The sequence below is a fragment of the Thalassophryne amazonica genome, chromosome 17 (genome assembly GCF_902500255.1).
Source record: "Thalassophryne amazonica chromosome 17, fThaAma1.1, whole genome shotgun sequence".
Taxonomy (NCBI): Eukaryota; Metazoa; Chordata; class Actinopteri; order Batrachoidiformes; family Batrachoididae; genus Thalassophryne; species Thalassophryne amazonica.
In genome coordinates this window covers 65,870,318-65,889,274 of record NC_047119.1, presented here as the reverse complement: position 1 = coordinate 65,889,274, position 18,957 = coordinate 65,870,318, and the positions used below count along the sequence as shown (strand labels likewise).

Sequence of the window (18,957 nt, the reverse complement as noted above, 5' to 3'; positions counted from 1 at the left end):
TTGGGTTTTTTACCTTTCCGGCGGATTCTGCCTGCTTCCTGTACATTCTTGCTATGTGTGATGGGGTTATAAACATGTTACTAATAATGGAGCTGGGTCATATCTAAATTGTGGAGCAGTTAGGGAAGCACAGGGGTATCTATTAGCGTCCTGTCTGTCACTTTGCTGTTCTGTGCACTGTTATTCTGATTGATTTCTGCTCTGTCTCTGTTTGGGAGTGGTGTTTCATCCTCAAAAACACCCAAGAGAATTTTTTCTTACAACTCTAAGGAACAGTTGTAAGGAACTTGCTTGCTCCAGAAGGTTGTAAGATCAGACCTTACCCACTTATGTTGTGATGTGTCCAAATGTAAATACATTGAATTGTATGTCTTGCAGGCTGGAAATGCAGGAATTAATGTATATTAACAAAATAATTTAACTATACAAAACACAAAATATTTTGGGTTAAAATGTGACCACAAAAATAACTGAATTTGAGCTTGCAAGAGTTTGTCATTATTTATTTTTGATGAACAACTATTAAAAATTAACATATTTAGAAAAATATAGCGCATAAATGGACAACAACAACAACTACATGGCACAAGATGTTCAAGATCAAGGTCTTCTGAGGGGCTCTACGTGTTGAATTTTTTTAAGCCTACTTTTATTCTGAAATGAAAATGATGAAAGCGGAAGTGTAATTGTTATGGATTTTTTTTGTTTGTTTTTGTCAGTCACATCAGCCTCTTCTTGAATGGCTTCCCGCAGCAGATGAAACAGGTACTTTTGTCGTTTTTTGCTCTTTTAAAATGTTCAGTCGAACATAACTGGAAGTTTATTTCAGGTACATGTCTGACAGGTTTAATGGAAACAGTCAGACGGATGTTTTTCGGCTCACACCTACGCAGGAGCGGAACAGCTAATGTTAGCGTCTTTACAGTCTGCTGTTTGCTTGTAGCTCAGATTTACGCTCACAGCTCTGTACAACACACCCACACCCAAAAAAAAAAAAAAAACCCTCCACGTAGCTTTCGGGGAAATAAAGTGTGAACGCAGCTACTAACTTAGCTTAGCCTATTTGGTCGTTTAATTCGTCAGTTTCAATAATTCTGAAGGCGTTTTTTATTTTCTTCATTTGTCTGTATGATGGCCTTAAAAAAAGTTAAATTCTTGTATGGTTTTTGAACTGCTGGAATAATTACGTTGCTAATAAGACAAAGGAAGCAGCATCCTGTCTGTCATCAACGATATAACAACAACAACAATAATAACGATGATAATAATAATAAAAAAACTTATGTTTTAGGCCATAATAATAATGTGAAAATGCGCCCATTTCATCCATGTAGCTTTTAATGGTGTCATGTGTGCTGTCGTTCATGAGTGGGCTGGGCCACGTTTCCATGGTTTCCACTGTCTGTGACGTCATCAGAACTCTGAAAAAAAAAAAAAACTCATCGAGTGAGTCACTGAGGAAGACAAACATTTTTAACCATCCTTTGAATTTTCAAAGTAACTGAAAATTAATTTTATTTTCCTTCTTTTTAAAATAAGCTAACCCTAGCCCCCAGTCCCAACTCCTGACCCCCTTAGTGTGGAGTAATACAGTCAGGCTGGTCTCCATAATGAGGAATAATAACTGCAGATCCACCTTGGATCTGCTGTGGCAACCCTGAGTGAAAAACAAGGGAGCAATGGAAGGGCCTTCCTAACAGAAGGAATCGTGATGACGTCACACGCTGGACGGGGCCCACACCGGTAGGCAGAAAACTTATGAAGCCACTGACTGTGTGCACTTGGTGATCCATCACATGCTGACAGATCAGAGCTGTGCATAAAAAAAACACATCACATCCATATGGATGACAATCCGTTTTAAAGATTTTCACTTTGCAAGCATTTAGCCTCAAGGATCGGATGTAGTTTGGCTCAGAATTGTATCCAGTACAGGTGGGAGATGGGATCACATGAGCTCACCCTGTGTTCCAACTCGTCACATTAAAAACAAACCTCCCCTTTCTATATTTTTTTTCTTTTGGTTTTCTCTGTGCACCTCCACATTTAGGTGATAAACTGTGACTGAAGTTATTATGAGGGCTTCAAATTAACAACAATCTGATTTTCAGTTCAATCTTTCAAAGTCAAACAGTTTAACACACGCAAATGAGCGATTTTGCAGACAAATGGACGAACACAAAGTGTAAAGTTGGGCTCAATGGTGTCAAAATTACTGTAAGCCCCGAAAGAAATAAAGCCAGCGAGAAGAAATGCAGAGGTGACTGTTCAGGAACCCATGGTTTGGTTCTAGCTGCTCTGGTGGCTTTCAGGTTGTTAAAATGTGTAAATGTATGAATACATACATTACACATATACATACATACATTCACCCTGTTGACGTATGCCATAATTCCTTGCGCACCAGAGTGTCGCTGCAGTCAACCAACATAGAGAATCCACATGATAAATGTAAATGAATATTATACTACAAAATGTAATTTTTTTATGCTTTTCGTCACATTAATAAGAGACTGCATGCATGATACCCTGAAAACTTGCTAAAACAATTATAACAAATAATCCGTGTCTGTTACGTTTAATCTGCATGGAATTTAATAAACGCAAACCGAATTTCAGACATATTATATATTAGTCTGGAACAAAGAGGACAAACAGTGTTGTAAAGAACAATAATCAAGACGTTAAAGAGCAAACTTCACTTTCCCCCAGAACGACATGATCAGGAAGCGAGCGTCACTGAAAGCAGCTCCCATTGAAAATAACGGAGAGACAGCCTGTGATTCTCGCATGTTTACATAAAATAAATGCAATAACAACGTCTATAATCCCAGAGAATATATTCATGAGAGTTTTAGGCACAATATAAAAATAGTTTTATGTTGCGATGTTAATGGTGTTGTCTGTGTGCAGTGGTTAAAGTGCAGCCCGAAGTTTTGCGGGATTTGAAACGTCAATCAGGCGGGCTGATTTTGTGTTTATGGATCTTGTGGTTATTTTTATTTTTGGGAAGTCATGTGATCCATACAGGTGTATGTAATATATTTTTTTTGATCACAGCGAAACCTTTGGTTCATTGTTTTTCCTCCATTTTTTTTTTCAACCTTGCACGCACACGCAGAACTGCTACATTTAAGGACTCTGTAACATAGGTGAACTGCAGCTGGACTGTGCCGGATTGTGTCTTTTGTTTTTTTTTGTGTGGAGTTTGTATGTTCTTCCTGTGTTTGTGTGGGTTTGCTCCAGGTGGTTGGGCTTCTTCTCACTTCCACAGACATGCAGGTTAAGTGAATTGGAAACTTTAGATGAATCGTAGGTATATATGTGGCCCTGTGATGACTGGTGTCCTGTTTAGGGTATACCCCGCCTCTCACTCAATGAGATAGTTTGGAGTGTGTCTTTAAATACATATGTACTTAAAGTTGGTTAACATACAGCTGTGCTCAAAAGTTTACATACCCTGGCAGAAGTTTTGTTTTTTTGGCCATTTTTAAGAGAATATGAATGACATCACAAAAACTTTTTTTTTCCACTCATGGTTAGTGGTTGGGTGAAGCCATTTATTGTCATACAACTGTGTTTCCTCTTTTTAAATCAAAATGACAAGAGAACTACCCAAATGACCCTGATCCAAAGTTTACATACCCCTGTTCTTAATACTGTGTACGAGGTCTGTTAGAAAAGTATCGGACCTTCTTATTTTTTGCAAAAACCTGATGGATTTGAATCACGTGTGCTTGCATGAGCAAACCTCGAACCTTCGTGCGCATGTGTGAACTTTTTCACGCCTGTCGATTGCATCATTTTCTGGTAAGCATCCTTTGTGTGAGGACATGCGCTCGGCGGATTTTCATTTCAAGGAAAAAGATGGAACGACTGGAGCAGCGCTGCATCAAATTTTGCCAGAAACTGGGCGACAGCCAGGTGGAAACCATGCAGATGATTCAGACGGTTTTCAGTGACTTTTCAGTCATGTGACTATCTGAGAAATTGTGGAAGAGGTGGGCATGTCACAGCATGTCCTGTGAGACTTCAACACGGAGATGCTTTTGCTCCGCCGTTAGCAGCAGCATGAATTTCACCACCACTCTTTTCATGGCCAAATCTTCTGTCACAGTGGAATATACTGAAAAAATGCTGATGTCCACCTCTTCCGCAATTTCTGTGATTTGGCGCTATATAAATAAAATTGATTGATTGAATTGATTGAGGCTCTCTGATGGTAAAGCTGCCACTGAATATGTCTTGGAATTTGTTTACATTAATTACAAAGAAAAACAGTATGGCATTTTATGGTAAATCTGCATGGAGTAGACAGTTCTCAAAAACTGAGCGACTGTGCAAGAAGGAGAAGAGCGAGGAAAGCCACCAAGACACCCAGACAACCCAGGAGAGGTTACGGGCGTATGTGGCTGTGATTGGAGAAATTGTGCACAGTGCAAGGTTTGCATTGTGCATCAGTACTCTTATCTTCATCATGGAGTAGAGCAGAGAAGGATTGTCTTTCAAAGGAACAGATCAAATCCAGGTCCACTTTCAGGTCTTCTTTTTAAGAAAATCTTCCTCTGTACCACTTCATCATGAAGATGGATAACTGGTGATACAAAATGCAAAGCTTGCACTATGCATAATTTCTCCAATCACAGCCACGTAAGCCTGTTCACCTTACTCAGCCCCGCCCACTTTTACAACAGAAGCATTTCTGTTTTGTCTTAGAACTTCTGGTGAGCGGTGTTTTTGATACAGAACAATGGAAGATATTCCATGGGTAGAAACAAAAACCTTTTTGAAAAGCTTAAAGGGATCGACTCTGGCTCACCCATGGGTCATAACAGAGTGGGAAGATGACATGAAAAAGTGGCCCTCGATTATTTTTAACTACTTTGTGTTGTCACTCGGTGCAGACAGTTGCTTTGTACCGCCGCTGAAGCTCGTGTAAAAGCACAATCAAGTTAAAATACTACCCGACAAGTAGTATCAACGTAATGCCAAGATTACGTAAGGTTAATATACATATGGTGTTATTTAATGCAGTGTTTGGTTGTATCAAACACCAGAAAATGAGTAAATAAGATAGCAGCTAATGCTACAAACACAGCTTACCCGTTTATCTCACTAACATCCGCCGTGGCTTCTCCAACGAAGCGTTATAGTCCAACCATTTCTCTGGGTAAAGATCCAGTGGTGTGGGTTTTTTCTTCATAAAATGAAAAGAACAGCCATAGGGACGTTTGGGTGGATTTTTCAAATTCAATGCCTTTAGCGAGCACCGGAGATCCTCGTCTTTCATTGGTGGTGGGAACAAGTTAAATGCTTGTCCACAGCACTCAGATCTCTGCTTTCCATGTTCAAAACATCGTTCTGAAAGCAATAGTTTCCTCTTTTCCAGTTATTGTGGCACCCACGAATTGAACAATTAATGCTGCTCATGTTCAGGTACTTGTAGCATACTGTGTTCCCACGTGGATAATCATTAGAAGCAGTGACAAACTGGAAGTTGGTTGACAAAATGGAGCTGCCCACCCTGACTTCCTGAATAAGGTGAATAACTTCTGGGTTGTCTGGGTGTCTTGGTGGCTTTCCTCACTCTTCTACTTCTTACACAGTCACTCAGTTTTTGAGAACGGTCAACTCCATGCAGATTTACCATAGAGTGCCATATTGTTTGTATTTCTTTGTAATTGATGTAAATAAAGTCTGAAACATATTCAGTGGCAGCTTTACCATCAGAGAGCCTCGTCCACAACTACCACAAAAGATTCCAAGCTGTCACTGATGTTAAAGGGGCAATACACAGTATTAAGAACAGGGGTATGTAAACTTTGGATCAATGTCATTTGGGCAGTTCTCTTGTCATTTTGATTTAAAAAGAGTAAACACTGTTGTTTGACAATAAATGGCTTCACCCAACCACTAACCACGAGTGAAAAAAAAGTTTTTGTGTTGTCATTAATATTCTCTTAAAAATGGCCAAAAAAAAGCAAAATTTCTGCCAGGGTATGTAAACTTTTGAGCACAACTGTACCAGCACACGACTACAATGAAAGAACACAAATTTGTCTTATATTTTCATCTTGAGCAGCATAGTGGCATAGACCATGTCCAAATTAACAGTGTATGCCGTGAAACCTCCAACTACAAATGAAAATATCACACTCCGTGCTAAACCATGTAAATTTCTTAATCTCCATTTGTAACGCTATGTAGTGCAGAACAAGTTAAAGTAGTGTTGATCTGCCATTTTATGGAAGGGTTGGATCAAAACGTCCCAGAGAGATTCCTGGAATGCCTTGTGATGTTTACTGTTTTCTCTGTGAAGCTGGTTTTGAATTCTGTAAAGTGCAGACTGCAGTTGTTAGTTGAGTGATAAAGTGATAGACCACACTCCTCAGCATCGCGCTCTCGTTGTCACGGCATCGCTGCTATTTTGGCATTGTGGGATAGCTCACCGGACTACTTTTGCCATACTCTCATGCACATCACTAGCTCAGCGAGAGTGCCACACCTGAGCAGTGTGCCTGTGGGCAACATGCAGAATGTGTCTCTTGCCAGATCTCTTTCATTGCAGCTTCTTGTTCTGACTTTAACACAAAGTTAACACCCAAGTCTTTCATCGCCATCTGTAAATGATAATCAGAACATTCCAATCATATATTTCTGAACTCTTCTGCATCAAACTCCATCGTGTCAATGTTTACAATGTGCTTGAGCGGTGAATTTGGAATTAGGTGAATTAGGTGAATTTGCTCCAAAACTTTAAGTTTCGTAAATATTTATTATAGCCACTCTTAAAACATCAGTTCTCTTTATAATTTTATTACTGGTAAATTTTAGAGTTGATTTGGATGAGATATATTCATGATCTCACAGGAATATCACAATTATCTGGGAACTACTTTTTGCGCAGGAATTCATCAAGCACGTCGGCCGCGGGTGCGTTCTAACAAAGAATATACAGAAACTGTATATCACTGTTCGGCCAAAATGAGTGTAGGGCTGCAACAAACGATTATTTGGATCATCGATGAATCTGATGGGGTTTCGACACGATTAATCGATTAATCAGATTAGCGGGGAATTTTTTAAAAATGTGCCAGGGAAACAATTTTCTCTCCTTTCATCACTTTATTTAACAACAAAACATTATTTGAAAACATAAAATACTTGAAAATTAAAAAATCATCAAATGCCCCTTGACGGTTGAAATATAAAATAATAAAAAATAAAACATAAAGAACAAAAATAATTATTTCAAATGGCATTGCTTTATTAAAGTGCTGAGTTGCCATAAAACAACATTGAAACATATAAATGTTATAAAATATATGGTGAAAAAAGAGGTATTTTTGTTTCTGCAAATGAGCAATTAGCATAACCAGTTAACCATAAAACCTAAATCAAAAACTGTAGCCTGACTCATTATATGTGCAACATTCTCTGAATAACTTGTAAACTATGTGGTCATTTCACAGTGACACATGTGACTCATGTTTCTTTCTCTATTGTTGCTATTATTATTAATATATAAATAAAAATAAATGAAAAAATATTAGAATTTGTAATACATTTGACTCTTTTACAGCAACAAATGCTGAGCCATTAATTATTATACAGAAAACAAATGCACAAACATGCTGAAATGCCAGCAGCTTAATGCTAACTTTAACATTGAAAACGCCATAGACATGCTAATGCGTTAGCATCGGCGTTGGCATAAAATACATCTATCAACTCTTTCAGAAGACCATAACAGGTCAGTTTAACATAAAGGTAAATATTCCTCACAGACATATGCTCTTTAGAGTTTTAGTGTGGAAAAACTAAGATAAAGCGAAATAAAACAAATGAAACCAACGAAGCAGCAGCTCGAAGCACTCCTTCATTGGTTCAAGATTCAAAGCAAAGCTTGGTTGATTATATGGAAGAAACGAAACATTTGCGGTAAAACAAAGTTCTTTAGCAACTAATCGATGACTAAATTAGTTGACAACTATTTTAATAATTGATTTTAATTGATTAACTCTATTAGTTGTTTCAGCTCTGAATGAGAGTGTCCACTGCCTGAGCTAGTTGTGCATGTGAAGGTATGGTGATAGACTAGCAGAGATTATGCTTCTCTGGGGAAATTAGGATGTTTTGGTTGAGGTTTATGGTATTTAAATAATTTATGAACATTCTTTCTTCCACTTATGTGTAGGGCTGTCACGATTAGGAATTTCTGGAGACGATTAATTGTCAGGCAAATAATTGCGATTGACGATTATATCTATTTTTTTTCTTTTTTCCCTTCTTTATATTCTACTATCGTAGTATGATTACACAACTCTGGAAGAACGTTTGGCTTCTCTAAGTGGAGATACTGGGAATAGTGCAACATTTTTATTTTTATCTTCATTTTACAAATAGTCACAACTTTTTCTGATTTGTCGTTGTTTCTGTTGCATTTCTGAAATTTCAGAACTGCTATAAAGAAAAGTGTGAACATTTTATTGTGTTTTAAAACTTTGTGGAGCAAATGCAAACACCAAACTCTTATAAAGAAGGAAAAAATACCTGGACACGTGCAGAAAACTTATAAACTGAACAGAACAATCCAGGCTGATTTGACTCCCCATATTTTTTTGTATAAATAAATCAGAATACAATAAGAGGCAACTCACTTTGAAATAATTAAAACATATAGCTACAGCTTAATAACTTTGGAAAATAACAGAAATCAGCAGCTTGTATTTTTATTCTGACTCCAGTTCATTTTAGTGTGTTGAAGTCATCCTTTTTTCCCTCATCAGTCACGTTTTGTGCTTGAACACGACATTAAGCTCAAGATTGAACAAATACATACCTTTGGAAAATAATAGCTGTTAAAGTTCAGCTTTTTGTGATCTGTGCCTCTGAACATCACTGCACAGCTTTTCTGTAATTTTTGCTCAGTTCATTTATATATTCTAATTTTTAAGGATGTTTTTAAGGTTATTTGACCATTTATTTCATCTCATGATCTCATAAATTCAGTATACGACGCGCACATGGTGTGAACAGGACGGTGCTGTCAGAACCGCACCGGTAGAGAAAGTACAGAGAGTAAAGGCAGCTCCACGGTTTGTTTTTATATATATAGTAAGTCCCTTCGGCTGCTCCCTTGTTTGCACTTGGGGTTGCCACAGCAAATCCAAGGTGGATCTGCTTGTTGAATTGGCACAAGTTTTACGCCGGATGCCCTTCCTGACGCAACTCCACATTACATGGAGAAATGTGGCAGGGGTGGGATGTGAACCCGGAACCTTCTGAACTGAAACCAAGTGCATTAACCACTTGGCCACCACCCCTGCTTGTTATATATATGTATATATATATATATATATATATATATATATATATATATATATATATATATATATATATATATATATATATATATATATATATATATGTTCACTCGGGTTAAAATCTTCTCTCTCTGCTCTGCGCTCGCTGTGTCACGTGATGGTTCACAGCAGAACGTAACGTCTCGTGCCTCCGTTCAGGAATCTCGCTCCCTCAGTCTGCAGCGAGTTGACCCCTCGCGCACGCACACACACACACACACACACACACACACACACACACACACACACACACACACACACACACACACACACACAGCTCCTTCGGTAAACTGTGCATTTTAAAAGGCTTTGAACAAGACGGCTGCTGCTAATCGGCCGTCTTATTCAAAATTTGAACGTCCAAATGACGGCAGGACGGCTGCCTAAAACTATGAATTGAGAGAAAAATCAAAGACTTAAATAAAATAGACTCTTCGACTACTAAATTAGTTGTTAACGATTTCAATCGTCGACGTAGTCGTGACTAGTCGAGCCAGCCCTACAAAACCGAAATGCATCCACAGCGGTGCTTGGCTTTCGAACCAGAACCTCCTCACGCTCCATGTTATTATCCGAGCCTCGCTAACCATCCGACCAGGACGAGAGGAAAACAGAGTGAGTGAGGCAGCGTGCGACTGCTGCTGCATGATGTCAGATTCCGAGTCGTTTATGCAACTTTGTTGATAAAATAAATAATTCACGGTAATCGCAATTATGAAAAATATTCGCGAATATGACAAATAATCGCGATTGGCGAATATTGTAATAATTGTGACTGCCCTACTTATGTGTGTAAATAGTTACCTGCTTTGGCCTGATTTAGGAGGAAATACTCTTCTCTGTAGTATCACTTGACCTGGTACACAATCTGCCATGCCAGAGAGTGAACTCGTTATAAACCATTGTAAACTGTGCACGGCTGCATGCAAGTGCACAAAGAAAATTTTGTAATGTTCAGAATCTCTGGCACGCATTAATTTTGTGAACTACATGTGAACATAGCGTAAACAATACAAAAACACAGTATGTGAGTCATTGCGTCAGCGCATCACAGTGCAACTCATCTGAACGATTATGACGAGATGTTAAATCTATCATAAACATAATTTTGCAGATACTCATAAGGAGGAATGAAAGTGCAACTGTTTCACCAAGCCATCACAATATAAATATTACAAATAATTACCTTTGAGATGATTCCAAATGCGTTCTCTATGTCATGAAGTGCATGAGAACAGCTGTAGAAAATTCCTCTGTGATTCCAGAGTGATTACAGGTGGTTTCATCAGCCAAACTCTGAGAGCAAAAGATTAATGTGCGACAAAATAATTATTTTATATTGCAGTATCCAGTGGCACAAAGCGTGGCGTCCCATGGAACACAGCAGGTCGCATTGGCATGACGAATTGACCGGCACGGCAGGGGTTAAATACGTGCAAGTGTCAAAGGTGCAATGAGTCTGGTCTGCTTGATGTTCTTTCATCAAAAAACGTCAGCGGGGAGTTTTTCCTTCCTACTGTTACCTGTGTGCTTGCTCAGGTCAGACAAGGTTTTGATTTTGTGATATTTAAATAAAATAAATTGAATGAGGTGAAAAGCTCTGTTGTGGATTACAGCAGCTGAAAAAATACTGCAGCATGCAGTGTGTTTTTTTTTGTTGTTTTTTTTATAAACAGTGCTTTGGCTTCTTTTTTACTCACATTGGCTTTTTTGTGACCATTCTGAATGCTTTAAGTTGAAAATCTCTAAACTTTTCAGAAAGGCGTGGTGTCATAACTACAGCGCCTTTTCAGGCAACTTGTCACACAAGCAAAAGCATTTCTGTCTCTGTGCTACAGTCGGCTGTGGGATCGAGTAAAATTGTACGAGGTCAGTCTCTGTTTGCACTTTGAGTACTACTTTGATTATGGTTTGCACTTATTGTTTGGAATAAAAAAATAAGACAAAGAAAAACTTAGTTTTGTTAATTTTGTGTATTGCCCTGCTTTTATTTTTTTCTGTTAAATTTGGTGAAAGGTGTTTAGTTAGAAGGTCTCATACACAGCTTCAGATAGAATTTAGAAGCTCATGTGGAGTTATAAGGTCTGAAGATAGTCCTGAGAAATGACACTGGAAAGAAGCCAGGCACTTTAGTTTGCGGCAGAACCCTTTACAGTGCTTCTGTTTTGTTCTGCCTTTTGCTTCAGATAAGTCATACTCAGAAAGTAGAACTGAAGTGACATTCATCACAAGATTATTAGTTAAAACATTTAAAAATCCATTTGCATTGTTTTGAATTTTGTGATTTTTCAGTCAGAAAAGGCTTTTTTTCATAATTTTTATCATTGAAATCTTATTAAAAAGTAACTGTTAAATTGTCTTATTCTCATAAATTCAATATCATGTGGTCTCATCTCTCGTTCAAAGTCTGACATCACCCCTGTATTTAAGACATTTGCCCTAAAATTATGAGGACTACTCATATGTATTAAAATACATATGAGTAGGAATTGAAGACCCACAAAACCATAAACAGCCACTAATGAAAGAAAGTTAAATCAGTCCATTCAGGATTTTGTTTTAGGTGTGGGGTTGTTATAGGTAGATTTCACAGTAGCTTTTCTTTAAAAAAAAATGTAATGCATGTTGCAGTGTTTCTAGGTGTTTATTTAAAAAAAAAAAAAGACATTGCAGGAACTCATAAAAATTGCAAAATTAGTAGTGATTATTCTGAATAATGCATTAATAACCAAAGCAGATTTGTTCCAATGAAACTTAATTTTTAAACTATTTTCTTTATCTCTGTCACACACAGTAATACCTAACTTTACCATCAAGCATTATTAATCTAACTCACCTTGATTCATTAAGTACTTGCATTAAGTCAAGATGCAACAGCATCTGCCATGATCACTTGTCTTGTTGTTTAGCTGTGTCTTGCAGCCGTTCCTCAGATGTGTTTTGTGGTAGAAGTGTTTATGGATTGGGCACCGTAGTTTCATTTGAGGGTGGGCAATAAAGGGGTTAAATGAAAGAGCATATGATGCAAAAATTGTACTTCCGGGGACAGCTCCATTATTCTTTACATTACATCTCGCTCATCCACATGGGGTGTGCAGCCAGTACATTCTGAGTGCCGGTCCCAAGCCCGGATAAATGAGGAGGGTTGCGTCAGGAAGGGCATCCGGCGTAAAACAAGCCAACCCAACAATGCAGACTCAGAATCGAATTCCCATACCGGATCGGTCGCGGCCCGGGTTAACAACGTCCGCCACCGGTGCTATTGCCCAACAGGGTGCCGGTGGAAATTGGGCTACTGCTGGGCGAAGACGACGAAGAAGAGGAGGAAAACATTGCCACGAACAGCAGGAGAAGAAGAAAACTAGAAGGGTGGAAATGAGAGTGGGGACTTTGAATGTTGGTAGTATGACTGGTAAAGGGAGAGAGCTGGCTGATATGATGGAGAGGAGAAAGGTAGACATATTGTCTGTGCAAGAGACCAAGTGGAAGGGAAGTAAGAGCAGGAGCATTGGCGGTGGGTACAAGTTGTTGTACCATGGTGAGGACAGGAAGAGAAATGGTGTTGGGGTCATTTTAAAGGAAGAGTATGTTAAAAGTGTGTTGGAGGTTAAGTGAGTGTCTGACAGGGTGATGAGTGTGAAGTTGGAAATTGAAGGGGTGATGATGAATATCATCAGTGCAAATGCCCCATAGGTAGGTTGTGAGATGAAGGAGAAAGAAGATTTCTGGAGTGTGTTAGATGAGGTGGTGGAGAGTGTGCCCAAGCATGAAAGAGTGGTGAAAGGAGCAGACTTCAATGGGCATGTTGGTGAAGGGAACGGAGGTGATGAGAAAGTAATGGGTAGATATGGTATCAAGGATAGGAATGGGGAAGGACAGATGGTAGTTGATTTTGCAAAAAGGATGGAAATGGCTGTGGTGAATACCTACTTTAAGAAAAGGGAGGAGCACAGGGTAACATATAAGAGTGGAGGAAGGTGCGCACAGGTGGACTACATTCTTTATAGGAGATGCAAGCTAAAAGAAATCACAAACTGTAAGGTGGTAGCAGGAGAGAGTGTCACTAGACAGCATAGGATGGTTGTTTGTAGGATGACTTTAGAGGTAAAGAAGAAGAAGAGAGTGAGAGCTCAACAAAGGATCAGATGGTGGAAGCTGAAGGAGGAAGACTGTTGTGTGAAATTTAGCGAGCAGGTGAGAGAAGCACTAGTTGGAGGGGAAGCAATTTTGGACAACTGGAAAAGTACTGCAGATGTGGTGAGGGAGACAGCTAGGGCAGTACTGGGTATGACATCTGGACAGTGGAAGGAAGACAAGGAGACTTGGTGGTGGAATGAAGAGGTCCAGGAAAGCATAAGGAGAAAGAGACTGGCGAAAAAGTTTTGGGATAGTCGGAGAGACGAAGAAAGTAGACAGGAGTACAAGGAGATGCAGCGTAAGGTGAGAAGAGAAGTGGCAAAAGCAAAGGAAAAGGCATATTGCGAGCTGTACAAGAAGTTGAATAGTAAGGAAGGAGAAAAGGACTTGTACCGATTGGCCAGACAAAGGGACAGAGCTGGAAAGGATGTGCAGCAGGTTAGGGTTGTAAAAGATGCACATGGTAATGTGCTGACAAGTGAGGAGTGTGTGCTGAGAAGGTGGAGGGAATATTTTGAAGAGTTGATGAATAAAGAAAATGAGCGAGAGAAAAGGCTGGATGATGTGGTGAGAGTAAATCAGGAAGTAAAAGAGATTAGCAAGGAAGAAGTGAGGGCTGCTATGAAGAGGATGAAGAGTGGAAAGGCAGTTGGTCCAGATGAGATTCCAATGGAGGCATGGAAATGTCTAGGAGAGATGGCAGTAGAGTTTCTAACCAGATTGTTTAATAAAATCTTGGAAAGTGAGAGGATGCCTGAGGAGTGGAGACGAAGTGTGCTGGTTCCTATTTTCAAGAAGAAGGGTGATGTGCAGAGCTGCAGTAACTACAGAGGCATAAAGCTGATCAGCCACAGCATGAAGTTATGGGAAAGAGTAGTAGAAGCTAGGCTTAGAAAACAGATGAAGATCTGTGAGCAGCAATATGGTTTCATGCCGAGAAAGAGCACTACAGATGCAATGTTTGCTCTGTGAATACTGTTGGAAAAGTACAGAGAAGGACAGAAAGAGTTACATTGTGTGTTTGTGGACTTAGAAAAAGCTTATGATAGGGTGCCAAGAGAAGAGTTGTGGCATTGTATGAGGAAGTCTGGAGTGGCAGAGAAGTATGTTAGGGTAGTGCAGGACATGTACAAGAATAGTGATGGACAGGTTGACAGATGAGATCAGACAGGAGTCCCCATGGACTATGATGTTTGCAGATGACATTGTGATCTGTAGTGACAGTAGAGAGCAAGTTGAGTCTAGTCTGGAGAAGTGGAGATATGCTTTGGAGAGAAGGGGAATGAAAGTCAGTAGAAGCAAGACTGAGTATATGTGTGTGAATGAGAGGGAGCCCAGTGGAATAGTGCAGTTACAAGGAGTAGAAGTGGTGAAAGTAGATGAGTTTAAATATTTGGGGTCAACTGTTCAAAGTAATGAAGAGTGTGGTAGAGAGGTGAAGAAGAGAGTGCAGGCAGGGTGGAGTGGGTGGAGAAAGGTGGCAGGAGTGATTTGTGACCGAAGAATATCAGCAAGAGTGAAGGGGAAAGTTTACAAAACAGTAGTGAGACCAGCTATGTTGTATGGTTTAGAGATAGTGGCACTAACAAAAAGACAGGAGGCAGAGCTGGAGGTGGCAGAGCTGAAGATGTTGAGATTCTCTTTGGGAGTGACAAGAATGGACAAGATTAGGAATGAACATATCAGAGGGACAGCTCAGGTGGGACGGTTTGGAGACAAAGTCAGAGAGGCGAGATTGAGATGGTTTGGACATGTGCAGAGGAGGGACCCAGGGTATATAGGGAGAAGGATGCTGAGGATGGAGCCACCAGGCAGGAGGAGAAGAGGGAGACCAAAGAGGAGGTTCATGGATGTGCTGAGAGAGGACATGCAGGTGGTTGGTGTGACAGAGGAAGATACAGAGGACAGGGTGAGATGGAAACGATTGATGTGCTGTGGCGACCCCTAACGGGAACAGCCGAAAGACAAAGAAGAAGACATCTCGCTAAAACTTACGGGCACAACTGCTCCCGAACAAAACAGTACACCATCTTTCCATGTGAAGTGATGCTGTGTTTGTGTTGCGCAATGGCAGGTTGTCCCCAGAAGTGGTTAAATCCTGCGATATCATGCAGGGGTTCAAATGAGATTCCACTGCCCCATTAAGGAATTTCATTTGAGTTCAACCATGACATTCCACACAGTACGAAACATAATAATCAGTACTTCTTTTTGGTAAATATTCATGTAGATATTCATGTTGCAAGTCTTTGTTTTTTCTCAAAGAGAAACAAGGAAGTGATTTTGGTTCCATACTTAGCTCAGTGTTTTTTTCTGGGAGCTGATATGACAGGTGACACCTGTGAGAAATGAAGGTCAGATTTGTAGAAAAATTGCAGTGATTGGTCAAAATTTGCAGAGTTCAGGGGATTGGTTGCATTTGCGTTAAATATTGTGATTGTAAACCTTGCTGGAGGTTCGGTTAAATGTCAGATATGCATCCTTACAACCTCTTTTCCACATTTGCAGTCTCCACATCAGCAGTAGGTGCGGTGTGATAACCGTGGCATCATGGGAGTCCTTGTGGTCGTTTTGGTTGTGCTCCCATTCATCTGTCAGTGCCAGAGCCCGGAAAGCCTTCGGTACAACACAAAAAGGTGAGGTTGATTTATTTATTTTGAAAGGGATGTGATATAAATGTACATGCACTATTAATTTTCATCAAGATCTGGGCAGCCAAACACCCCAGAGCATGATGCTGCCACCACCATGTGTAACAGTGTTCTTTGGGTTCAACGCCTCACCTTCTCCTCCTGCAAATATGGCTGTGGTTGTTGTGGATAAACAACTCGATCTTTGTCTCATCCGAACAGAAAATTTTCTTCTCTGTCAAGGGTCATGTGTTTTTTTTTTTTTTTTTTTGTTAAAAATTATTGAATGATCGAACTGTGAACCTAACCCACATTATTTTGGCAAATTATTCCCCATGCAGCAGCATTGCTTGGCCTCACAACGCAAAAAGCAGCTGCAACGCTCCAGTCTTAGTGTGATGTCTGTAAGGGACATCAGAAGGCCCCCTGTACTGCTCTCAGGCCACTCACGACATGCAAACAGTGTCGGCTCCCCACAGGCAGCTCTGACAAAAATAATGGAAATGTCATTCTGTCAGTGTCTGAAAGCTCATATGAGATAAACACTTCAGACAGTGACAGAGAATATAACATTGGCATAGCATTTGGTGATCAGCCTAACACGTTTGAGCCAAATTAATCTGAAGCAGATGACAAAGTCAGCAAGGTGGATTAGTGGTTAGCACTGTTGCCTCACAGCAAGAAAGTCATGGGGTCATCTCCCACCTGTATCCTTACTGTGTGGAATTTGCATGTCCCCCCCTTGTTTGTGTGGGTTCCCTCCAGGTGCTCTGGCTTCCTCCCACATCCAAAGACATGCGGGTTAGGAGAATTGGAAGGTTAAAAAGAACTTTTCCCGGTCTCTTTTGTGAAAGAGATCTTGATCTCAGTGGGACTAACTTCATTAAATAAAGGTTAACCTCATTGAATAAAGAGACCCTGATGGGGAAGCAGGTAACAGGAACAGGATTCCCCACAATCTGCAATGGCTTAATAATATTACATGGTCATTTGTATTTATTTAATTGTAATTATATATTGCATATATTATAATAATTGTATAAATTATATAATTATATTAAATAAATTATATTACATTGTTATACGACTTTTACAAACACACCTTTGAAGAATGTCAGCTAATTATTGTTACTATCAAAATCACAGCAAATATTGAGATGTTGTTATTATTATTATTATTATTATTATTATGACCACATCGCAGGCCCCCAGTTACAATTTTAGCTGGATTTTTATTATATAAATGCTTATTAATGTTCTATCATAGCTGTTTTGTATGTTTGATAATCTTTGTTATTGTTAATATGGGCAAAACAATTGGTCACCCCTCTGAGTCTGGTCTGCTTGAGGTTTCTTCCTCAAAGCACAACAAAGGGTACTTTGTGGTTGTCATTATTATTATAATTATTATTAGTGAGTGGGTGGATTAGTCCAATCATCCTAATCTTTTTTTTCCTCTTGGAACTCCCCACAGTTACACCTAAGAAAGGTTGAGCCCTTGGCTCCCTCCACCCAGTCTGTATGCCCACATGTATGTATTTTAATTTTTTTTTTTTCTTTTTTATGTTTTGCTCCTGTTTGCTTGTTTCTTTGTTTGTGAACAGCCTGGAGCCCACAGTTTTTTCATATATTGTAGGGGTGGGTGATATGGCCTAAAATCTATGTTGCAATATACAGTGCAGCCTCTTATGATAATGATATATATCATGACATATAAATTATAATAGAACTATTTCAGAACAGGTTATACAGAAAGTAAGGAAAGCCAAACTGCTAAACTGCTGTTTATCCAACTCTTTACAAGCTGGACAAAATCTATCTTCATATGCCAGCAACGTATGTGCTGTGTGAGAGGGTCTTCTCCAAAATAGGAGAGATAGTAACAAAGAATAGGAACAGACTTGAGCTGAACACCGCTGAAATGATCTTGTGTTCAAATAAAAACCTTTGAAGTGCCCAAATCCTTATCTTTGTGTGCAGTGGGTTATAGCTGTCTACATTTGAAAATATACAACTTGATACCAATTTTTAGTTGTGTTTTGTTCAAATTATTGTTTTGCAATATGGTCCAGTGCATTTAATGTCACCAAACATTTTATTGGAAATTTTGTAGAACTGTTGGAAGTGCCAGAGTTGTCTGAATTTTGTGCATGCTTGGATAGAATATTCGCTTTTATTAATGATGAAAACGATATAGTTAAATTCCTTCTTTATGATACTGTGGATGGTATTTGATAACATAATTTAATACTTTGCTGCCTGGTGCCACACAAACCATCTAGAGCGTGAAACCTCGAGGACAAAGGAGCTGGTCATTGACTTTGAGAAGACCAGACCAAGACTGCGACCAGTTCTGATCGAGGGAGTTGAGGCGGAGGCTGTGGATTCCTACATGTACCTCGGGCTGTGACTGCACAGCAAACTGGACTTGACAACCCACCCCAACCACCTGTACAGGAAGGGACAATGCGGGCTGTAACATCTGTAGGAAACTCCTGAGGATGTTCTACCAGTCAGTGGCAGCCAGCGTCTTCTTTTACACTGTGGTCTGCTGGGGGGCAGTACATCCAAGAAGGACACATCCAGGCTGGACAAACTGATCAGGCGGACTGGCTCTGTGGTTGGCATGAAGCTGGACTCTCTGGTGATGGTGGCAGAGAAGAGAACACTGGACAAACTGCTGGACATTATGGATGATGCCAGTCACCCTCTGCACACCGTCATCAGCAACCAGAGGAGCCTCTTCGGCCACAGATTGCTCCTTCCCAAGTGCAGGACCAACAGACTGAAAAACCTCAGGCCATCAGACTGTACAACTCCTCATT

The 18,957-nt window shown here is 39.7% G+C and overlaps 1 protein-coding gene across 1 annotated transcript in view; it reads left to right on the top strand.

Moving 5' to 3' along the window:
• Positions 1 to 666: 666 nt before the first annotated feature.
• The window catches only part of pam (peptidylglycine alpha-amidating monooxygenase), a 180,383-nt gene continuing 162,092 nt past the window's right edge, over positions 667 to 18,957 (top strand). The window contains 2 exon segments of the mRNA XM_034192957.1: positions 667 to 765; positions 16,011 to 16,138. Coding sequence (XP_034048848.1) covers positions 16,053 to 16,138 — 86 coding nt within the window. The 5' untranslated portion in view covers positions 667 to 765; positions 16,011 to 16,052.